Source organism: Odocoileus virginianus, chromosome 18 (assembly GCF_023699985.2).
Source record: "Odocoileus virginianus isolate 20LAN1187 ecotype Illinois chromosome 18, Ovbor_1.2, whole genome shotgun sequence".
Classification (NCBI taxonomy): domain Eukaryota; kingdom Metazoa; phylum Chordata; class Mammalia; order Artiodactyla; family Cervidae; genus Odocoileus; species Odocoileus virginianus.
Genome location: NC_069691.1, coordinates 36986884 through 37011499, shown reverse-complemented (window position 1 = coordinate 37011499; position 24616 = coordinate 36986884). Strand labels below are relative to the sequence as shown.

The following is a 24616-nucleotide window of genomic DNA, read 5'->3' as shown; positions in this document are numbered from 1 at the left end:
GATATCTGAGGAATCAGGCCTTTTGGCTGAAAAGGTGTGAATGCAGGCGCGCTCACAAGCATCCTCGCCGAATCGTGACTGTCACAGCTGAGGGTCATGAGAGGCGCCCAGCTGGGGCTCACGCATCCCCGAAGGCTTTGGGACCGCCTGACTGCACGCTTCTGGAGGTCAGAGGTCAGGGGTGGGTTCTATTCACTTCCTCCAGGCTGCAACCGGGAGTCTCAACCCAAAGACCGGGACGCCGCGTAAGGAGTCCGGTGAACCTTAACTTGGGACTAGGGTGTGTTGGGGTCCCCGCCAGGCCAGCCCAGCCCAGCCTCGCGCAGCAGCCGAACCCCGGCTGGCAGTCGCAGTGCTGCTGGCTCCCGCCGCCTCAGGAACTTCACGAACTTGGTTTTCTTCTGGTGCCCATTGCACGACCTGAGGCTTTTTTGTTTTTTTCTGGTAAATTGCTGAGTGCGGATAGGCCCCGCCCCTTCCTCGCCCGGCCGCCCGGCCGCCCAGCCACCCCTCCCGCGCTCCCCGGCGGGTGTTCCTTTCCGGACGGCGCTGGAGGGCTCGGTGGCGGCGGCTCATGGGACCCGGGGCGCTGCCCGCCTGGCTGCAGCCCAGGTAGGGCGCTGGGCCCCGAGGGAGGGGGGGCGGTCGGGAGGAGGGGCCCCCAGGGGGAGGGGTGCGGGTGGTGCCCGCATAGTTCAGCCCGGAGGGCGCCCGTCGGCGCCGGAGCAGCCTTACGTCTCACGCTCTCTGGGGCTCTGGACAGATACTAGCTATACAATTTTCTCCACAACCCTAGGGATAGCTGTTATTTCCCCCATGTTACAGCAGAGAGAGGATAGGCTGCGTGGCCACCCTTCCTTTTGTACGCTCCCTGCGGTCTTTCTCCTCTTCCCGTTCCTCCGACCTGGAGCCCTTCCCTTCCTTTTTCTCTACCTGCTGCAGAAGCATTAAGCCTACGTGTAGATTTAAGGGGCCCCGGTTCCAGAAAGACTGATTCTGTGATGTGAGGGTAGAGCCTGGGATGTCTCTGTTTATCCCACAAGCCAAGTGACTGCTGTAGGTTTCAGGGAGGCATTCCTTTCCTCTACTTTTTTAGTAGTGCTGTAGTCTTCTGTAGGGGTACCCGAGTGCTCTCATCAAGCTACATTTTATCTGCTTCTCAATGTATTTGCTTTATTTCTCAGAGGTTTCACATCTCCAGCTAGGAAAAAGTCTTGTCTACACTGATCCGGCCACTCCTCCCACTTTTTAGAACCAGAAACAACACTTCAAACACTGCTTCCTCTGACTCCCTCAAACGTGTATCTGTTCGTCTTTTCTTAGTCATATCCCCAACAGCCCATTTTGAAACTCACCTTCACTTCCCTCTTCTGGCCCTTAGACTGCTTTCTGTGTGTGCCTGGTGAAGGAAACTATCTACTCTTGCAAACTGTAATAAGCAGTGGTAAGATACTGACCACAATCACAAAAATGCATTCAGAAATCAGTTCAGCTCAGTTGCTCGGTTGTGTTCAACTCTACGACCCCACGAACTGCAGCACACCAGGCCTCCCTGTCGATCACCAACTCCTAGTCTACTCAAACTCATGTGCATTGAGTCCGCGATGCCGTCCAACCATCTGATCCTCTGTCGACCCCTTCTCCTGCCCTCAATCTTTCCCAGCATCAGGGTCTTTTCAAATGAGTTAGTTCTTCGCATCAGGTGGCCAGAGTATTGGTGTTTCATCTCCAGCATATTCAGGACTGATTTCCTTTAGGATGGACTGGTTGGATCTCCTTGCTGACCAAGGTACTCTCAAGAGTCTTCTCCAACACCACAGTTCAAAAGCATCAATTCTTTGGCACTCAGCTTTCTTTATAGTCCAACTCTCACATCCATACATGACTACTGGAAAAACCATAGCTTTGACTAGAGGGACCTTTGTTGGCAAAGTAACGTCTCTGCTTTTTAATATGCTGTCTAGCATATTAAAAGTTGGTTATAACTTTTCTTCCAAGGAGCAAGCGTCTTTTAATTTCCTGGCTGCAGTCACCATCTTCAGTGATTTTGGAGCCCCCCCCCAAATGAAGTCAGCCACTGTTTCAATGGTTTCCCCATCTATTTGCTATGAAGTGATGGGACTGGGTGCCATGATCTGAGTTTTCTGAATGTTGAGTTTTAAGCCAACTTTTTCACCCTCCTCTTTCACTTTCATCAAGAGGTTCTTTAGTTCTTTGCTTTCTGCCATAAGGGTCCTGTCATCTGCATATCTGAGGTTATTGATATTTCTCCTGGCAATCTTGATTCCAGCTTGTGCTTCATACAGCCTAGCATTTTGCATGATGTACTCTGCATATAAGTTAAATAAGCAGGGTGACAATATACAGCCTTGACGTACTGTTTTTCCTGTTTGGAACCAGTCTGTTGTTCCATGTCCAGTTCTAACTGTTGCTCCTTGACCTGCATAGAGATTTCTCAGGAGGCAGGTTAGGTGGTCTGGTATACCTATCTCTTGAAGAATTTTCCACAGTTTGTTGTGATACACAGTGATATTGTACAAATATACACAGTGATACACAGTCAAAGGCTTTAGCATAGTCAATAAAGCAGAAGTATATGTTTTTCTGGATCTCTTGCTTTTTTGATGATCCAACAGGCCATTTGATGTCTGGTTCTTCTCCCGTTTCTAAGTCCATCTTGAACATCTGAAAGTTCACAGTTCACATACTGTTGAAGCCTGACTTGGGAGAATTTTGAGCAATACTTTACTGGCGTGTGAGATGAGTGCAGTTGTGTGGTAGTTGAGCATTCTTTGGCATTGCCTTTCTTTGGGATTGGAATGAAAACTGACCTTTTCCAGTCCTGTGGCCACTGCTGAGTTTTCCAAATTTGCTGGCATATTGAGTGCAGCCCTTTCACAGCATCATCTTTCAGGATTTGAAATAGCTCAACTGGAATTCCACCATATCCACTAGCTTTGTTCATAGTGATGCTTCCAAAGGCCCACTTGACTTCACATTCCAGGATGTCTGGCTCTCAGTGAGTGATCACACCATCATGATTATCTGGGTCGTGAAGATCTTTTTTGTATAGTTCTTCTGTATATTCTTGCCACCTCTTAATATCATCTGCTTCTGTTAGGTGCATTCCATTTCTGTCCTTTATTGTGTCCATCTTAGCATGAAAAATTCCCTTGGTATCTGTGATTTTCTTGAAGAGATCTCTAATCTTTCCCATTCTGTTGTTTTCCTCTATTTCTTTGCATTGATCACTGAGGAAGGCTTTCTTATCTCTCCTTGCTATTCTTTGGAACTCTGCATTCAAATGGGTATATCTTTCCTTGTCTCCTTTGCCTTTCACTTCTCTTCTTTTCATAGCTATTTGTAAGGCCTCCTCAGGCAACCATTTTGCCTTTTTGCATTTCTTTTTCTTGGGGATGGTCTTGATCACTGCCTCCTGTACAATGTCACTAACCTCTGTCCATAGTTCTTCAGGCACTCTGTCTGTCAGATCTAATCCCTTGTACCTATTTCTCACTTCCACTGTATAATCATTAGGGATTTGATGTAGGTCATACCTGAATGGTCTAGTGGTTTTCCCTACTTTCTTCAATTTCAGTATGAACTTGGCAATAAGGAGTTCACGATCTGAGCCACAGTCAGCTCCCGGTCTTGTGTTTGCTGACTGTGTAGAGCTTCTCCATCTTTGGCTGCAACTAATGTAATCAAACTGATTTCGGTATTGAACATCTGGTGAAGTCCAGGTGTAGAGTCTTCTCCTGTGTTTTTGGAAGAGTGTGTTTGCTATGACCAGTGAGTTCTCTTGGCAAAACTCTATTAGCCTTTGCCCTGCTTCATTCTGTACCCCAAGGCCAAATTTCCCTGTTACTCTAGGTGATATTTCTTGACTTCCTACTTTTGCATTCCAGTCCCCTAATAGTGAAAAGGACATCTCTTTTGGGTGTTAGTTCTTCAAGGTCGTGTAGGTCTTCATAGAACTGTTCAGCTTCTTCAGCATTACTGGTCCAGGCATAGACTTGGATTACTGTGATATCGAATGGTTTGCCCTGGAAACCAACAGAGATTATTCTGTCGTTTTTGAGATTGCATCCAAGTACTGCATTTCGGACTCTTTTGTTGACTATGATGGCTACTCCATTTTTTCTAAGGGATTCTTGCTCACAGTAGTAGATATAATGGTCATCTGAGTTAAATTCTCCCATTCCAGTCCATTTTAGTTCACTGATTCCAAAAATGTTGATGTTCCCTCTTGCCATCTCCTGTTTGACCACTTCCAATTTGCCTTGATTCATGGACCTAACATTCCAATGATTATATTCTCCCGCCTGGGAATGCCACCATTGGTACACCATTCTTGTAACTATAAACTAGTTAGCCTTCAAGTTATGCACTTAGCAGGAACACATGTTGACCACATGGGCCTCTCTCCACCCATATTTTCTTTTCAAAAATACTCAAAGCTAACTTTTCAATGCTTGCTTTTATCCCTTGGGGAGCAGTAAAGTTAAGAGGTTTATCACAGCTGAAAGTGACTGTTGAAATAGAACCTTATTTGGCTTTAAACAAACCCAGGATGGTCACTGTAACAGATAGTGTGTGCTTTCAAAATCTCATGGGGGTTAGAAGGGTAACCAAATTAAAAAACTCGGATATGGATCAATTGTTTCTTGCTCACTCAGATTGGCCAGTAAATTAGTTAAAATACATGTGTATAATGTTGAAAAGGTGATTATAAAGGAAGTGTTTAATGTGTTTAAAGAAAGTATTTTCCTGTATTTATTGTAGGTATAGGAAGAATGCCTATCTTTTCATCTACTACTTAATCCAGTTCTGTGGCCACTCCTGGATATTTACAAATATGACAGTCAGATTCTTTTCATTTGGAAAAGGTAAAAGCCCAAAACAGTTTTGAATTTTTAACTTCTAATCCTCATTTTCACATAGTCCTAGTTATAATTTAACTTCTGTGAACTTCACCTAATATCCTTCACTTCTTTGAAATTTAGTGACCATATTTTTCAGTAAGCATGCTTCATTCTTAATGCAAAAACCAAAACCTTTTTGGAGGAGTTGGTAAGTAAAATGAGGGAAAGGGAAGTGAGTTCTCCTTGAGTAGGCATTTGCCCTGAAAACATAGACATGGCATTTGGAGTACCATTTCACTTCCTTTTTTGGTTCTGCACCAAACTTTAGCAGATCTGGTGTGTGTTGAAGAAATCTGTAAATTCCTGTGTAACTTTTTTTGGGGGGGGCATAGAAATTAACCAGTTCTTCTCTTGTTTCTTATTCCCCAGGTTTAAGGTAACTGGAGCTACTAACAAATGAAAGGCAAACTCTATATTCCCCATTCTTCTATTTAATCCTTTTAAAAGGCAGTGTGTCCATAGGAAAATGACACATTTTTTAGATGACTCATCGCATATAGAGGAGTTAGCATTAAAGGTTTAAGTCATAAGCTTCCTCCAGTTTCCTGAAAGTAAAGATTTTAAATGCATTTAAATTTTCAAAAAAATGAATCATTAAATGACTGTCAAAATAAAATTATTTTCATTTTCCATCCCCACATGGATAAGGGTCATCACTATTTACAACTGTTGCATAACTTGACAATTTGAGCAATTGCTGGTTTCAGCTAAAAACAAACATGTAGTATGTATCTGGGATAAGTCATGCTCTGCTCATCAATTCAGCCTTCGATATCATGAGAAAATTAATCTATTTCTCTGATACCATAAACTATTTGATGTTGCTTTTTTTTTTTTTTACTGCAGATTTGCAAAAATTCTTGCCTTTGTTAAGAACCTCCAAAGACATAACTTGAGGTTTGTATTTCAACTTTGAGTGTTGGGAGTCCTCAAGCAGAGGACAACACAGGTGTTTGGAAAACTTCCTGTAGTTTTTAGGAAAAAAGTGTCACTTCTAGATCTTGGAAGTTAGCTGTGGCTTTGAGGGCCTGTTGTAAGTCATTCACAACATGAGTAACAAGACATGAATTTATTCTTATGCTTCCTGGCCTTTCCAATGGGGGAAAAATGCCTTAGTCAGCAGTGTACTTATTTCTTAATTGTGATCCTGCCATTCATAATTAGAGAAGTTGCATTTTATTAAGGAAACACAACCCTTTTCTACAGAAGGCAGCTTGAAAAGAACTGTGTGGGGGGTCAGTACAATTTCCAAATCAGTGTATAAATTAAGTAGCTCAACAGCACTCAAGCACCTGAACAGACACCAGCTGCCTTCTTCCTTCAGGAAGCCGTGTGACTGATCATGCTTTTATGGCAACTGCAGGACTGTGTATGCCTCAGGAATCATCTATAAAGTGGGAATGATGATAATTATGTCTACCTCATAGAGCTGCTGAGAAGAGAAACCCTTTGATAAATTACTATCAAGTGAATGATCACTAAGAAGTGAAGATGATCAAGATTTCCCTAGACGTTTCTTAATATGGCAGGATTTCATTTAAAAACCAGCACATTTATTCTGTTTAGAGGGACTTTTGTTTCTGTCCATTTCGGCTCTCTCAAATGTAGTATTTGTTTGGAGCCCTCTGTAATGGGCCCAACTCACAAAAATCCAGAAAGCACTAACCATGTATGTGCAGGACATAAATGCTATATAAATATAAGATGTTATTTGATATCATGGCATCATTAATGTCATTTTCATAAATCTTCTCTGAAATCATGTTTTCTCATCTCTGTCATTTTCTTGTCTATAGACAAGGAGTGGGCACAGCAGTTTCTTTAATAAACTAGCTTTCAGCCTGTTTTCACTGACGTAGTCTAGAGTCTAACTGTTTACTTTTATGCTGGAATTCCTTTCGAATCATGTAAATGGGGAATAAATGCTTTAGCTTTGGTCATAGAGCCTTCTTTTTCAAGTGTTAAATTCTTTTTGGAAGAGGAGCAATTAAACTGTGCAATAATATGAAGTGCTTTCTTTGGTTACATAGTATTTGTAATTTAGAAATCTAGGAAATTTCTCACATGTACAAAGGAAAATGAAGTAAGGAATCTCAGTTGTATTTCAAACTGCCTCCTAGATTTGGGTTGTGATGTAGATTTTACTTACTATGTCTGTATTTTTAATTCACTGGACACAGATTCAATGGTTGACACTTTTTATGCAATTGGACTTGTGATGCAACTTTGCCAGTCTATTTCCCTCTTGGAGTTGCTGCACATATATGTTGGCATTGAATCAAACCATCTTCTTCCTAGGTTTCTGCAGGTAGGTCTTAATCACATTATTTATATAATAGAATCTATTGCATACGTAACTTTTCTGTTTACAGCCTCTTGACTTTATGACAGTGAAAAAGCCAACCTTTGCTAATGTGCAACCCAAGTCACTAACATGGAGAATTCCATGAAAAAATGACCTCATCCTAAAAACACTGCACAGTTGGAAGCAGAACTGTCAGAACTGCCAGTTGGAAGCATTCAGAGAAATGATGCTTGATGCTTTGTGCAGCACTATAGTGATCCTCTCCTGGGACAAGATTTCATATCCGCTGCCCAGTCCCACTATGCCACGGCCTTTGGTGGTGTAGTATAGAGGAAAGGCACAGGATGGGAGCTTGGGGATTGGTGCCTGGCTTCTCTACCTACACTGGGATACATTAACCACCATCATCCAGCTCTTTAGGGAAAAGGACACCACATATATTACCTGGAAAAGAATAAATTTGCAAAAAAAAAAAAGGTACCCTTCATCCAAGTCCAGAGATTAGAATAGTCCCCAGCCATTTCTTGTTCATTCTGCCCCTTTTACTGAATGCAGGTTGCAAAGGAGTGTTCTTTCCTGTTTATTTAGTATAGCATCTACTTGTACAGGGGCTTCCCTTGTGGCTCAGCTGGTAAAGAATCCTCCTGCAATTCAGGAGACCTGGGTTCAATCCCTGGGTTGGGAAGATCCCCCGGAGAAGGGAAGGGGATTCTCCAGTATTCTGGCCTGGAGAATTCCATGGACTGTATAGTTCATGGGGTTGCAAATAGTCGGACACCACTGAGTGACTTTCACTTTCACTACTTGTACAGACCTGGGAATGCTGTAGACTTGGGTTCAAATTAGAGATGACTCTTGAGAGTCCCTTGGACTGTAAGGAGATCCAACCAGTCCATCCTAAAGGAGATCAGTCCTGGGTGTTCATTGGAAGGACTGATGTTGAAGCTGAAACTTAATACTTTGGCCACCTGATGCAAAGAGCTGACTTATTTGAAAAGACCCCAATGCTGGGAAAGATTGAGGGCAGGAGGAGAAGGGGATGACAGAGGATGAGATGGTTGGATGGCATCACTGACTCAATGGAGATGGGTTTGGGTAGACTCCAGGAGTTGGTGATGGACAGGGAAGCCTGGCGTGCTGTGGTTCATGGGGCCACAAAGAGTCGGACATGACTGAGCAACTGAACTAGCTTCAAATTCCAGTTCTATCTCTTAGTTATATGAGTTTAAACAAGTAATGTAATTGTTCTGAGCTTTATTTTCTCATGTGCTATGCAAATAGCATGTATCTTCTGGAGTAACTGAGAAAGTGGGTGGGATAAGTTCCTAGCACTTAGTTAAGAATACTGGTAGCTGTTGATGTTATTTTAAGTATCATTTGTTCCTCTGCCATGTCTTGAGCCCTACATGACCATGTTCCTTTTAAAGGCAGGTTGAAGGAAGATGGGAAATTCACTGGTAGAGATTTAGTATAGGAAATCATTGCTGAATTAAGGCAAGAAAAATTAAAAAGTGATATTTTCCATAAGGAGAGATAAGGGTTAGGTGGCTATATGAACATAACATTTAAAATTTACAGAAAAAAGTATTTTATCTTTTGTATTTTTAACTCTTTGTAAAATAAATTTTAAAAAATGGATAACTAAATGTGACAAGTTGGCATTGTAAAAATAATTAAAATGTTAGAATCTGATTGTATTGCCAGCACCTAGCAAAGTGCTTAGAACATAAAACACCTTAAATTTTGTTGAATGAAATAGTGGCATAGATCCACTGCTGAAATATCATGAAAGTTTAAAATATGGAAATCAGAGTATAAACCTAAGGAGCCTATCGAGAACTCTGCATTACAAGTTGATGGGAGATTTTAAATTTTGCTTATTCATTAGAAGTGGAGAAATAGTATTAGGATGAAGTTACTTTAGTGTTGACATATCAAATGTAAAGTAAAAATTGGGGCAATATCTAGAGTACAAACTAATAACAGAATAGTTAGTTAGCTAGCTAAGACCTAGATGGAATTGCCTTAAATGTATGTCCTTACAATATGAAAAGGGGTACACATCTGTTCCAGAAGAAGCATATTATTTAGGAACAAAATTTATTGATATGTATTATCTGTGAACAACTAAGTTGCATATAGCATTGCTTAACACTAAATTTACAGGCTTCCCAGGTGGCTCAGTGGTAAAGAATCTGCCTGCCAAAGCAGGAGACATGGGTTCAATCCCTGGGTCAGGAAGATCCCCTGAAGAAGGAAATGGCAACCCATTCCAGTATTCTTACTGGGAAATCCGGTGGTCAGAGGAGCCTGGTGGATACAGTCCATGGAGTCACAAAAGATTTGGACACAATTTAGCAACTAAATGCTAATTTTAGAAAACAGAATTAACCCAGGTTAAACGAAAGCTGTGTTCTAGCATATGGAATTATTTTTCTTGGAGTATGATCAAATTTATCTGAATCTAAGTCATATTTTCTTTTGGCATACCTTTTTGGACTTTGTACTTTTTTAGGCTCAATTGGATAATACTAATTTTATGGTAAAACAGTTTTAAAGTTAAGAGCAGTGTTATTTTAGTTATTTTCAAAGTAGGAAATGCAAATGAGAAACTGGACAGGTAAATTTGTAAGAAAGAAAAACATCTTGAATATGTCTCAAAAATCTGCACAGTATTTCTGCTTTCCAAATGTAGGCTTGTCCAATAACAGAAATTGCTATTAGAAATCTGATTTCTTGCAGTTCTAGAAATTTCAGGATATTTAAGTGTGATTTTAATCCCTATTAATTGCAACTCTATTGATTTATAGAAGTATGATCACTGTAATTGGACTGTATCCTGGTTTGGTAATTAAAAAATAATGGCAAGTATATATTGGCACTTTTATTTGAATGTGAGGAGGCAAAGTCTCCTGTTGATATGGCTCAAATGGTTTTTAAGTCTTTGTTGTTGGGAGGAATCAGGGAATCATCACAGTAGGGAAGACAGTTATTCCCATCCTGGGCCAATTATTATTAAATTTTTGTTATGATGTTTGTCTTCCTCTTTATCTCTTTGAGATTTTATCTGTCCTCTGTTTCTTTTATTCATTTACTATCTCTTTGAGATTTTATCTGTCCTCTGTTTCTTTTATTCATTTACTATCTTTTTTATGGTTTTCAGAATAGACATGATGTTCGAAAAAGCTTCAAAAACCCATGTGGTCAGGTCCAAAGTTTCATTTTAACCCCCTTCCTTAGAATTCTGCAGACAATTAGAAGAATTCCCTCACTATAAGATGACTCTGAGGCCCCTTCTTTAAAATAACCAAACAAAACTCTAAAGCTGTGTAATCGTTCTTGGTTTTCCTGTTTCCCCATCTTTAAATGAGGAAACTATAGTTAAGAATGTGGCTGAGCTACTCACATAATACTCATAGCTGATTGCATACAGTATTTTGAAAAAATGCACAATATCTAGCTACTTTGAAGTGGATTAAAGAGAATTCTGCTCATGTGTGTTATTATTTTGACATCACCTTTGTGACACTGGTAAGTCACAATGGAATTGCCTCTTTTGGAAACTGCTTTGCCAAAATATGAAGATGAGTAATTTCCAAAGGCAGTAGGAACAATTAGCTAGTTGAGAGATTAGAATCACAGGTATAATATCAATTAATGGTGGTATGTGTATAGGTGGTATGTGTATATATTCACATATATATGTGTATATATTTTTGTATTTCACAAAAATATATTTGTTTTCTTCTGTGCAGTTTTAAATGTTTTATACTCATCTTTATTTGACAGGGAAAAGCCATTGTGATTTTCTAATATTACAGTTGCTAAAGGAGAAAGGGCTTCCCTGGTGGCTTGGAGAGTAAAGAATCTGCCTGCAATGCAGGAGACCTGGGTTTGATTCCTGACTTGGGAAGATCCCCTGGAGAAGGAAATAGTAACCCACTCCAGTGTTCTTGCCTGGAAAATCCCATGGACAGAGGAGCCTGGTGGGCTACAGTCCATGGGGTCACAAAGAGTTGGACACAACTGAGCAACTAACACACTAACACTAACTAAAGGAGAAAGAGTGGGGAAAACCTATTGACAATAAGACTATGATAGTTTAACAGAGATGTATATTTTATATATTTTTTAAAAATACAGTTTAGGGGAAAAGGGCAAAACTGCAACAAATAGTTGTTTACATACATCCATTTTTTATAAACAGTTACATGCCAATTAAAATTATATCAGGAAAAACATTTTTGATATTTTAAAATTGTAAAATGGGAAAGTAAAAAGGTCCAAAAGTAGCATATAACTATAGTTAAGAGTGATAATTGAAAACTAGGCATCTCTTCTCTCCAATCCCTTCCTCTCAAATGAGCGTGCATATTTTATTAGCTTGATTTTTTTAAAAGTTGAATTGGAAACTAGTATTTTAGTAGATTTAATCAAAACAACTTGGCTTTTATGGAGCAGAAATACCATCAACCTTGAAATATTGATTTTGGAGGACTCTGTTCTGACTTTCCTTGTGTAGAAGCCTGAGAAAGAGGTTTTTATTGATATACAATAGCTTTAGGATGTTTCAACTCAAGGAGAGGGGGAAATAATCCACAAAATTAACCTTTGTATGTTGACATTAGGCTGATGTGCCTTTAGGAAACCCTCAGAGTTATCCACTTTACTCCTTTAGCTTTTGAGAGAAGCTTGAAATGCAAAGACTTTGTACATAGCTGAATTAAAATGGCTAAATTCTGCCCCCTGACCTTTGCATCACAGTAAACACTGCTGCACATGTATTCACTTGACACAGTTTTTAATCTATAAATCAAAATCCTGGGAATTATTACCCCCACGTTATTGTGATACAGAAATTCCACTTTGTGATACAGAAATTCCATTTGTGAGTTCAAATTGCAAGAACAGTCCTTATTTTTGCCAATAGCACATCCTATTTCTGATAAGGGCAAACAGGAGTCTGTTGTCAGAAATCACTCCAAAGATTTCACAGTCGCAGATTTTGTAAGAACAAATGTAAAGTCTGTCCCCAAGGAGAGTGTCTTAAACCCTTTTAGAAACACAGCAAAGTTTCACCCTAATCTCTTTTAATCCATGAAGCAGGTGCTTCTTTGCATTGCTAGATTAAATAATCTTTTTTCCCCCCATGAAATCATATAATTTTCTCTCCAGTTTTGAGTTGGGAACAGGCTTATATTGTTAAAGATAAAAATTGTACTGAGGATCATGTCATGCTATGAGATTCTCAAAACTTTGCTTCCTGAAAATAAATTATATACAGAGTTCACTCTGTGGGTAGGATTTTTTTTTCTTTTTTCTTTTTGGTACCTTTTGTATTTGATCAGTGAAGTTCTTCAGTGTGATAGTTATAAAGCTATTGTTGTTCAGTCGCTAAGTCATGTCTGACTCCTTGCGACCCTATGAACTGCAACACACCAGGCTTCCCTGTCCTTCACTGTCTCCTGGAGTTTGCTCTAACGCATGTCCGTTGAATCAGTGATGCCGTCCAACTTCCTCATTCTCTCGCCCCTTTTCCTTTTGCCTTCAATCTTTCCCATCATCAGAGTGTTTTAGTCACAGTATAATTTTAAAGATGCTGAGATTAACTTTTTTATTTACTGATAGTCTTGACTATCTACAAGAAAAATATGACTTACCTGAGTTCACATAAATTGTAAATGGTGGAGCAAAAATTTGGATTTGGGTTAGTTTTCCTGAACACTCAACTATTAAGCTACACTTGTTTACAGTGTCTATCTCACAAACTAGGACATAAGTACCTATGTCCTTATAGGCTGGGACATAGCCTACTTCATAGGCTGGGATTTGATCTTGTTTTTCTTGCCATGTCCACTGGGATTCAGAATAGTGTACTCAATAAATATTTATTGTTTGATGAATAAATAAACATATACAAATAGTATTTAAATACTTTTATCTTACAGAAAGTAATTGGTGATTTTTCAACATTTAAGGGTATGTTTCTGAAGTTCTCAACAAAAGTTCATAGGATTAAAGTAGTTTGGGTTATCCTTTTAGTAATGTAATAGTCTTTGAAGCTACTACTCAAAGACTAATTAAAAAACAACTACTTGATTTTTATGACTATAGAAATTCTCTCTATAGCTGAAGTATGATTTTTACCCCTTCAGTAGTTTATAAATAATTTGCTAGCTGCCATTAAAAAGTAACACTTTAATTTTAACAAATGAAGTTCTTGAACAAAGAACACTTTAATTTTAGTCATTGCTTAATCTGGAGTTCAGAATTCCCAAACAGAACCTAAAACTGCCAAATAGTTTTATAGTTACCATATTTTTGAGTTGGCCACATTACCACCATGTTTAATGTCGCCCAAGTTAGTGTTTTCACTGTGCTTTTATTCTGCCTGTTTGAGTTGCACTAAACATTACAAGACCCTTTATTAGTAATTGCCATGTTCTCATAGGATTTGTCTGAAATGACAAAGTGCTAAGTTGTCCCAAGGATAAAGCTCTAAATAACGAGTCAACTATTATATGTAAAGAAAGTAATACATTTAAAAAATCTATCCTTGAAAATTGTTTTGGTGTTGATTCAGAAAATCAAGGAGATTCTTTTAACTTTTCAGGAGAGGCTTTTTTTTTTTTTTTAAATAGACTATGACCTAGACTTTATATCTGCTTCCTTGGTGGCTCAGATGGTAAAGTGTCTGCCTGCAATGTAGGAGACCTGGGTTCAATTCCTGGGTCGGGAAGATCCCCTGGAGAAGGAAATGGCAACCCACTCCAGTACTTCTGCCTGGAATATTCCATGGATGGAGAAGCCTGGTGGGCTACAGTCCATGGGATCGCAGAGTCGGACATGATTGACTTCACTGGTTCACTGGTAGACGTTATATGAGGGTATAGCCCATTAAATAGCAGAGGTGACAATGTCTTAGTGTCTCAGGACAAGGAATTTAGAATGACACTGTCTAGATTTTGATTCCACATCTATAGGCAAGTCATTTTCACTTTGTAAAATGACTACAAAGCACGCTTTCTTTGTAAAAGGCAGAAAATAGCAGTAGCACTTCCTGGGGTTGTTATGGAGATTAAATGAGATGGCATGTGTTTAGATACTGGCACAAAGTAATCAATAAATATTTTTTTTTACCAGTTTAAAATAAATCCGCTTTAAAAATAAAGACAGCTACTGAAAGACACAAGTCAGCCCTCGTCTTTATCACTAATATGCTCTGTCAATCTCAGGTATGTTTTCCCATGAACACTGTGAGGAAAGTAAAATATTCTATTAAAAACCAACAGAAATGCAGAATATACAAAGTATATTAATACAGCCTAAGGATACATATATTTAGATTGGAAAGAGGAATGTGTATTTCAAGGTCAGTAATTGGAGCTAAGCCATAAGTGTGTGCCTTCTTAGTAATTTACAGATGCTTACTGACTTGGAAAAAATATGAATTTGTTGAATTCTTTTCACTTTCCACTAGCTTATGAGGGTTAGGATTGTATTATTTCCCTTCCCTTTCTCCCCTTCTCCCACCTCTCAACATCCTTGCCCCCCCCCCAAAAAAAAAAACTATGGTGGCCTCCTGGTTGTATGAAATGGAAATTTCTTGGCCTAACATTGAAAACTCTTTACAACCAGCATGTTTTTTATTTTATCTCCCATGGTTCTGTTTGTGCACTTCCTTTCTGGCCCTCAGGGATGTTTTGGCCCCCAGCAGAGCTATGTTTTTACATCTCTGCCTCTTTGCTCTGGCTGCTCCCCAGGATGCCCATTCTCCTATCCAGTCTACCTGACAAACCCCTGTCCTTTCCTCAAGATCCAACTGAAATGTTGCCTGTCTCCAGATATCTCTCTGCATTCTTTTCCCACACAGTTTATCTCCCCCACCTCTCCTCCTATACATAACCCTTTAAATGACAGCATTATTCACACTGTGCTATAGTGACTGCCCCACATTCTCCTACTGTTGCTGCCCTGTGTAGCAAGGACGGTGCTTTTCATTATATATGTTGTCTTAGCATCTGATATATAGTGGACACCCAATGAAAGCTTGTCAAAGTGAGTAAAGCCATCTGTTCATGTATCACAAGAAGAGACATGCTGTGATTCAGATGAAATATCTGTTATCTTTTTATCCATTACGTTCAACTTGGAGAATACAGAAAAAAAGAAACCAAAAAGGAGGAAATGAAATTCACCCATAACCTTACTCCGAGAGATCATATTAATTGTATAGTATACATATTTAAAGCATATTTTTTAAGAGGAACTTTGGTTTTTAAAATTAGAAAATTACCTACATGTTAAACAGATGATCCTAATTCTTGACTTTGCTATTTCTTTTGTTAGCTCACAGAGAGAATAATTGTCCTCTTTTTGGTGATCACCAGTCAAGAAGAAGTCCAAGAGAAATACGTGGTGTGTGTTTTATTCATCTTTTGGAATCTATTGGATATGGTTAGGTAAGGAGGCAAAATAATCTCTTAAAGCCAGATTACTTTCTACAGTGAAACCAGTATTAGTTGCTTGCGTTTGATTACTCAGAGATAAATACATAACCTCTTTTCATATTATTTTATCTTGATATGGAAATATATTTTTTGTGCTCTCCATAATGGGCATATCAAAGATAATGAAAACCTACCGTGGTATTACAAGAGCAAATCAATGCATTCAGGCATAACACCAGTTGGGAATAAACCTCACAGATGTTTGCTAATGAAAGGCATTCTCTGCAATTGCTCTGGTACATGTTACTTTAATAAACAAAGCCAGACTTTTCTATCAGTCACAATTTACAAAGTTGGTTTCTTTGAATTCAAGAGTATTTTAAATATAGGGCCTTATCTCTCTGGGGTGAAAAACACACCTCCACAAACATATGTGTATACAACGCCAGCAGGTTCAAATAACTGGTTTGTTCATGAACTCACTGGGAATCCTTGGACCTCAGGTTAAGAATCCTTGCCCTAGTTGGTGTTGTGTTGACTTCTAAATTCTAAAGCTTTGCAATGAGATGAGCCTGGTAGTATCTCTACCAGCAATGGTGTAAAATAGCCTCTTTGCACAGTGGCTCACTTTGGAGAGGTTCCTAACTGCTCCTTCTTGAAAACTGTCACTCTTGCTTGAAAGACCTGGATGGAATGGGTAACAAAAGTGCCCAGCATTTTAGCAGAGCTTATATAAATTCTTTATTGTCAAAATCTTGGCTGAGTTAAGATATTCTAAGTAGAATGAATTAAAATGAAATATTTTGTTGAATTAAGGTGACTGTAATTCTTTGTTATATATAACTTAGTTATTTCTCACTTTTAACTGAAAGATTTGTGGACTTGGGGCAAACTTTTAGGGACTTTTATAGGCTGTGACTTTCTGTTTATGAGACGTGGAGCCTCACCTGGTACTGTGTCTTGCTTTCTTTTCTTTTCTTTTTTTTAATATACATCATTTTTAAAGTCTTCATTGAATTTGTTACAGTATTGCTTCTGTTTTATGTTTTTGTTTGGCCACAAGGCATGTGGGATCTTAGCTCTCTGACCAGTGATCAAACCCTCACTCCTTTCATTGGAAGGCGAAGTCTTCACCACTGGACTGCCAGGGAAGTCCCAGGAAGTGTGGCTTTCTGATGTTTTATTCTCTGGTATGCCCACTTCTTTCAGGGTCAGTCCAGTCTCAGATAAGTTCAGTAGACCCATTAGAGAGCAAAGTAGTGTTGGCATTGAGAGTGGTATTGTGATGTGATGGAAGGACTTTTGGGCTTAGAAGTAGAAGATCTCAAGATGAACCTCACCTCTACTACTTAACTGCTTGGGCAAATCACATAATCTTAAAAATAACAGCAGTGGGATAATTCATGGACCTTAATATTTACCCTTTTAAAGTATAAAATTTGTTGATTTTAGTTTATTCAAAGATATGTGTAACCATCACCACTATCTAATTTGAGAACATTTTCATTGCCCCCCAGAGGAGCCCCAGATCCATCAGCAGTCATGCCCCCTTCCCTCTTCCTCCCTCTGGCAACCTCTAATATGCTGTCTGTACAGATTTGCCTGTTCTGGACATTTCATATAAATGGAGTCACATAAAATGTGCTTTTTGTGATTGGCGTCTTTCACTTAGCATAATGTTTTTAAGGTGTATCCATGTTGTAACAGGTATCAATATTTTATTATTTTTATGGCTGAATAATACTCTATTATATTTGATATACCAATTTTTATTTATTCATTTATCAGTTGATGGACTTTTGGACTGTTTTTACTTTTTGGTCAGGAGGAATGTTGCTATGAACATACATGTATAAGCTTTTGTGTGCACATATGTTTTCATTTCTCAACCTAGGAGTGAAATTCCTAACTACTTAACCATTTTGAAACTCTTTTTTTGCCCGTGTAAAATGGGGGTAGAATTAACTCCCAAATTTACCTTAGAATGATGTTTTGAAAAGCAACTTCCTCAACCTGATGAAAGTATCTGTGAAAACTCCATAGCTAACACGATGGTTAATGGTGAAAGACTGATCTTTCTTCCAAAGATCAGGAACAAGACAACAATGTTTACTCTTGTCTCTTCTATTCAACATTACACTGGAAGTTCTAGGCATGGCAGTTAGGCAAGATAATGATATAAAAGCCATCTACATTAGAAAGGAAGGAGTAAAATTATCTCTATTAGCAGATGACATGATTTTATATTTAAAAAATCATAAGGAATTCACTAAAAGCACTAGAATAAGCTAGTTCAGCAAAGTCGTAGAATAGAAAATTGATATACATTTGGCCCTTGAACAGGGTGAGGGTTGGAGCGCTGACTTTCTGCACAGTTGAAAATACATATATAACTTTTCATATATAGAGTTTCTCTCTGTCTGCAGTTCTGTGTCTGGATTTAACTAATCAGAGAGTGTAGCACTGCAGTATTTACTCTTGAAAAAAATCTTCATATAAGTGTACCCACATAGTTCAAATCTGTGTTTTTCAAAGGTCAGCTTTACAAAAATTAAATGTATTCTACCCATTTTCAAGGGCCTATCCTAAAGTAAAATTAAGAAAATAATTCCATGTACAATAGCATCTAAAAAGTACTTAGACATAAATTTAACAAAAGATGTGCACAACTAGTGCACTAAAATCATTGTTCAGAGAAATGAAAGAAGATCTAAATAAATGGAAAGATGTCCCATGTTTGTGAGTTGAAGATAATGTTTTTAAGATGAAACAATTCTCAAGTTGATCTACAGATTCAATGCAGAAGTTGAGAAGCTGATCCTAAAACACATATGGAAACCTAAAGAAACCAGAGTAGCCAAAAGAATCTCGAAAAAGAAGAACATAGTTAGAAGATTCACACTTCTCAATTTCAAAATGTACTACAAAGTAACAAAAGTTGCACACATCAAAAGTGTGATACAGACATAATAATATAGCATGGAATAGAATTGATAGATCTGAGGTAAACTTTCAAATTTATGGTCAGTTGATTGTTGACAAGATGCCAAGATCATTCAGTGGAGAAAAATAGTCTTTTGGAATAATCTTTCGGTCAAATGATGCTGGGCCAACTGGATATCCACATGCAAAAGAAGGAATTCGGTTTGTTACTCCACACCATATATAAAAATTAACTCAAACTGGATTAAAAACCTAAACAGAAGAGCTAGAACTATAAAACTCTTAGAAGAAGACATAAGGGTAAATGTTTTTGATCTTGAATTTGACAATGGATCTTTAGGTTTAAAACCCAAACCACAAGCAACAGCAAAAAAGAGATATACTAGATTTCTACAGAAATGGTTTCTAAACATATGAAAAGATTCTTACCTACTCTTATAATAAGAGAAAAAAAAAATCAAAGTAGTGAAATGCCATTTTTTCCTTGTATTGGTAAAGAACAAAAAGTTTGATAACATGCTATAGTTGGTGAGTGCTTGTACTACTGATGTATATTATATATAGTGTATACACAGAGATAAGCATAGGCAAAGAATTTTGGAAAGAGTATATAAGAAATTGGCATTGTACATTGCCTCTGAGAAATGGAATGTGGGTCCTGGAATGAATGAAAGATTTACTTTACTGAATTCATGTTTTCAAAGTTTTGGATTTTGTTTTGCCATATGTATGCACTGCCTACTGCAGTAGTTCTAAGTGTGGTCCCTGGGCCAGTGGCATCAGCATCACCTGGAGCTTGTTTGTAGTAAAAATTCTCAGGTTGCTTGAATCAGATGCTCTGGAGATGCCTAGCAATTTGTGCTTTAAAGCAAGCCCTCTAGTGATTCTGATGAATGCTTAAGCTTGAGAAATAAAAAGATACTGACTACTTCATCTGTTACATCACAAAGGCACGTTTAAAATCACCTCCTGTACTCAAAACAAGCTCCCAAGGTCAGTTATTTAGTTGTTTATACAAGATGGCCCATTTTTTAAAAAGTTTTTAAATTATTTCCCTAGATATTTATAAGTCTGTCTGTCTGAAAAAACTTAGCTGCTATATAAAATGGGGTTGGCTTCCAAGTGAAATTGAAGTCACTATTTGAGGAAACTTGTAACTGTAATTTGCTGAGGGACAAGAGTTAACATTTTTCTCTCTTTACCTCTATAATTATCTATGATCCACCCCATGAGACAAGCCAGACTGACTTGGTTCTTCTCCCTCCATTTTTTTTTTTTTTAACCCTCTTCCCTGCTTACATTACAGGAAATAAGGTAAGGAATTTGCATGCTTTCCAGTTTTATCTGTGTATTCAGTTACACAGTAAAGTGTTTTCTTCTCCTGTTATTTCCCAGACACCAGTAACAAATGTTTATGAGCAAACTTGTCTCCTTTCAGGTACACTTATAGCATGTTGTCAGTCATTGGAATATCCTATACCATCTTGACGTGGTTCAGTCAAACACTGTGGATGCCAATTTATCCTTTGTGTGTTCTCGCTGAAGGTAGGAAAAGAGTGACTTTCTATATTGTTTACTGACAAAGCAATAATGGTTCACAAAACTTTCTGATGATTAAATTACTATTTTTGCCACTGTTCAGCTGACTCAGTGTTATCTCTCCTGGCATACTTCCCTTGATGCAAAGAAGCAAAACATTAAAAAGCAAAATTAGAGGAGGAAGCAGTTCTGCACAGTAGACAAAATATTGGATGAGCAATGAGGACATCTGAGTGCAGACCCTTACCTTCATTAACTTGCTGAGTTTTGGGTAAATCATTTAACCTCTTTAAGTCTGTTTCCTCATTCAAAGGGGGTTTAACATTTAGTGACTCAGTGATTACTTTTAATGCATAGAAATTCAGTTTCCCCTAGCAGGACTAGCCTCCCCACTTACCAGCTATTGTGCAGCCTACTTTGCCAGAAACAGTGAACTCTACATATAGATCAATCATCGGTTTCTTGGGGAAACATTTCTCAACTTCCTAATCTATACCAGTTCCCCCTATGAATCTTGTTAGTAAAACCTTAGCAGTAACTAGACATTTGCGTGATTCTTTGATTAATATAGATCTCCCTGTCTAGTCTCAAAGCTTCACGGGAATACGGGGTTGTCTTTTTTTCTTCCGTCCTTTCTCTTATGTACCCAATGTACATGATCAATAAACAATGAATTCTTAAATTCAAAGTGAAGTAGGTCGATTACTAAGCCTAAATGTAAAACTTAAGCTTAAAACAAGTGATTAAACACATCTATTTGCAAAGAGCTTGAGGATATTTGGGGAATATATACTTTCTTCTGTAATAGATTTAGCAGATGGGAAGGAAACTCTGAAACAGACATGATAAAAGTTTTTGAAAACCAAAGGCATAAAGAAATGAAGAGAGCACATGTTAAGGTAACTAAGGGAAAACATACAGAAATATTTAACATAAAATGATGGTGACGTTGATAATAATTGTAAAGTATATATGATATACCCACATGTTTTCTATCCACCAGTGACCAGAGAAAAAGAGCTTATATTCTAGTAAATCATATTTGGTATAATCTTAAAATATGTTTTGTTTTCAAAAGGAAGAATTATTGAATTTTGGAATTAGACTATGCCAAAAGAATCTAGCATATAATCTTAAAAACCATAAAAAATGGATTGCACATTTATTTGAGAACAAAATCCCTCACTCATTGAAACATTTATTTATTAAGTACATTCATTTGTTAGATAATATGAAAAATACTATAAAGAATATATAAAGGAATAAAGTAGAAATATGACTAATATTTTCCTAAGAATAAGGGATGAATAAATATGTAGTAGACTTTTCTTTTTATTCCATAATTGTAAGCCTTCTTGTTTCTTAGGAAAGCCATGTTTGTATATGGTTGCTGTAAAATGCATATTCTTTTATTAAGCTTAGATTCATAAACTTATTCTTGCAATTAAAAAAAGCATATGCAGAAAAATTTTGAAAGCATGTATAACAAAATATCAATAATGATTAATTCTGGGTGATGGAATGTAGGTGACTGCAATATTGTATGTTTCTATATATTTCCTTTTTTTTTTTTGGTGTCAAGTGCAGACTCTGTGCTGATGCCACTGTCTGGCTATAAAAGCTGTAGGCACCTGACTTTTCCTCCATCTTTTAAAAAAAGAAATTAAAAATAATAAATTTAGACTCACAACAAGTTGCAAAAATAGTGCATTTTTCCCATGTACCTTTACCCAGCTTACCTCGATGATAACATCTTACATAACCATATTACATTGTCATTTTATTCCATGAAATGTTATCAAAGGTCTATATATGGGATAAAATTCCATAGAATATTCAACTCTTTTTATTTGACAAGAGCCAGCTCCTTCAAAGTAATTGGAGGCCAGCAGTTCTCACACTATTCCTCAGAATTTTTATTAAGTACTGCTGGGGATGAGGAGGAAGAAGGAGCTATTCCAAGACCAGTTAAACTGAGGAAATGGGTGAAACCAGTTTCTTTATTGCAGAACTTGACAGAATCTCCATTCTACTAATGTGTGTTGTGAAACTCTAAGAGGAAAATATATGAAGCATTTTCCATGTTCACTCATCTATCACCACTACTTGTGGCTAAGAGGACAGGTATTTTGAGATACCATTTTTGGTACAAACTACTATGTATAAAATAAATAAGCTAAAAGGATATATTATACAGCACAGGGAATATGACTGATGTTTTATAATAACTATAAATGGAGTATAGCATTTATATTCCACTATACAAAATCGTGAATCACTCTTGCACACCTGAAACTTATACAGCAATTATACCTCAGTAAATAGAGAAACACAGTAAACTATTTCTGTGTAGGCACAATAAAATAAAACAAGGATAAAAATTCAGCAGATCACACTGCTGTAATGGTTTTGCCAATCTGATCTTCAGTGCATTTCCATACCAAATTATAGCTTTGGCAAAAGGATTCAGCAGTTTTCACAGGGTTGTCATTATCAAATTCAGAATATCCTTCAATTGTGCTAACATATATACATATCCTCATAGCAAGTTAAGAAGGGAAACCTTCATGATTCATTTTTTCTTTGAACAGCATTTACCATCTATCAGTCGCTGCCTTATTTCGAATCATTTGGCACTTACTCCACAAAGATGCCCTTTGACTTATCCATCTATTTCCCATATGTGCTGAAAATATATCTCATGATGCTCTTTGTAGGTAAGTGGCTTTTCTGTTTTGATTTTGCATTCTTCCTGTGCTTTTTGGTTTGTGCTGCCATCTACCTTAGTATCAATAGAAAGGTCTGTAAACATGCGAGAGATGAAAGAGGACACCTGGAATGATGAGCTGGACCTTATAACTTGTTAGTAAAGCACTTAGAAGTTATTTATAATGGTTTTTGCAAGGACATTATGAGATCAAATATATCACTGTATGAACAAAAAGAGTTTTACTGGCAGAAAATGTAATTGCTTTGTGTATGAAATTTTCACCAACAGACACAAGCATCTACAAAGAAAATCAGGATGTCAAACTGAGTAAACTTGGCTATCTTTGGATTTCCCATTTGTATCTGTTTCTGTTTCCTGTTTGTTTGGCTGTATGTGCTAGCATTTCCTAGCAGGCAAGTGGGAGTAGGTGCTAAAGACTCAAGAAAAATATATGGAGCAAAAAGTTACAGCTGAGAAAACCCGATCAATTAATTAATCTGTCCAGGAAATTGAGAAACAGACTGCTGTTGTTAAATTTTAGTTTCTTCAGCTCTAACCTTCATACATCCTTAAGATAAGCATTACCTTTAGAAGATAACAACTATCAGGTATGTAAGAACAACACATAAAAGAGAAGACAAAAGTGAAACTTTGAGGGGAATGGAGAGAGCTAAGGAAAGGGGAAAAGTTCCTTCTTTGTAATATGCAGAACAGTAAGATGGAGGACTTTACTTCCCCTTCTGTGGAAAATCTGGTCACTCTTTAAGTATGCTTCTTTGAGTCTCCTTTGCAAGTGTCTTCTTCCTGGACCTCAGGCAGTACGCCATATTTCAAAACCATGGTTCTTTCCAAAGAGATGGTTAATCAATCTTAATTTTGCCATTTTCTTCTCTACCTCAGGTATGTATTTCACCTACAGTCATCTTTACTCAGAAAGACGAGACATCCTCAGAGTGTTTCCCAATAAGAAGAAAATGTGAAGCATGGCACTGGGATGTGACGTGAGAAAGAAGAGGCTTGTGGAGTCAGCTGCAGGAAACACAATATGGGGAGTGTTCTGGTGAACAGATATCTAGTATTTGACAAAAATCCGTAACATGGAATAATTGCACTCCTCTCCAGAACTCTTGACATACACAGCAGTCACACATTTTTAGTTCACATTTTTCTCACACATTTTTAGTTCATATACTCTTCACAACCTGTTTCACCAAAGCCGTGAGTTTTACACAAGTTAAGTTTGTATCATCTGAAGCCTGATTATTTTCCTGAAAAGTTAATGAGAAATAGGATTTTAACTGGAATAGATTCAGTTAAACCAAGAAACCAAAGTTGTTAACTTAAAAGACATCTATTTACGTCTATTTCTTTTCACTTCTGAGTTCACATGTAGCAGCTAATCTGTGGGAGGGGAGTGATGTGTAATATGCTCTGTACTTTTCTAGGATAGCCTATTTTATAGACTGATATCACTATGCCCATAGACAACACCCACCTTAAACATTAGATGGATTTTTAAAATAAAACATTTTTCCAAACCCTGAAAGAGCATTTGTTAACATTACACAAGTTGTTTGGACTTTGCTGTCTTAAAAGAGGACCCTGAGGAAAACAGAACAGACCTGTGTTTTCACAAATCGTGCCCCATATTCCTTTTTTGGAACATTTAATCAGGCCATATACATACCTTACAGGGAGGTAAAAGGTACACAAATATAATAAATCAATTTAAAGAAAATTGAGA

At 37.7% G+C, this 24616-nt stretch overlaps 1 protein-coding gene across 1 annotated transcript; it reads left to right on the top strand.

Annotated features, from left to right (window-relative positions):
* Nucleotides 1–490: 490 nt before the first annotated feature.
* On the top strand, nt 491–24418 carry HACD4 (3-hydroxyacyl-CoA dehydratase 4). The gene is made up of 7 exons (XM_020907201.2): nt 491–612; nt 4786–4889; nt 7106–7233; nt 15580–15692; nt 20062–20168; nt 22754–22879; nt 23773–24418. The coding sequence occupies exons 1-7, from the start codon at nt 575–577 to the stop codon at nt 23850–23852; spliced, it is 696 nt and encodes a 231-aa protein (XP_020762860.2). The 5' UTR covers nt 491–574; the 3' UTR covers nt 23853–24418.
* Nucleotides 24419–24616: the final 198 nt, after the last annotated feature.

Excerpts from the sequence above, each read along its gene's own strand:
- HACD4 (XM_020907201.2), top strand. The coding sequence starts at position 575 with ATGGGACCCGGGGCGCTGCCCGCCTGGCTGCAGCCCAG. Across the intron at positions 15,693-20,061 it reads AATCTATTGGATATGGTTAG|GTACACTTATAGCATGTTGT; the intron begins GTAAGGAGGCAA and ends GTCTCCTTTCAG. Across the intron at positions 22,880-23,772 it reads TCTCATGATGCTCTTTGTAG|GTATGTATTTCACCTACAGT; the intron begins GTAAGTGGCTTT and ends TCTCTACCTCAG.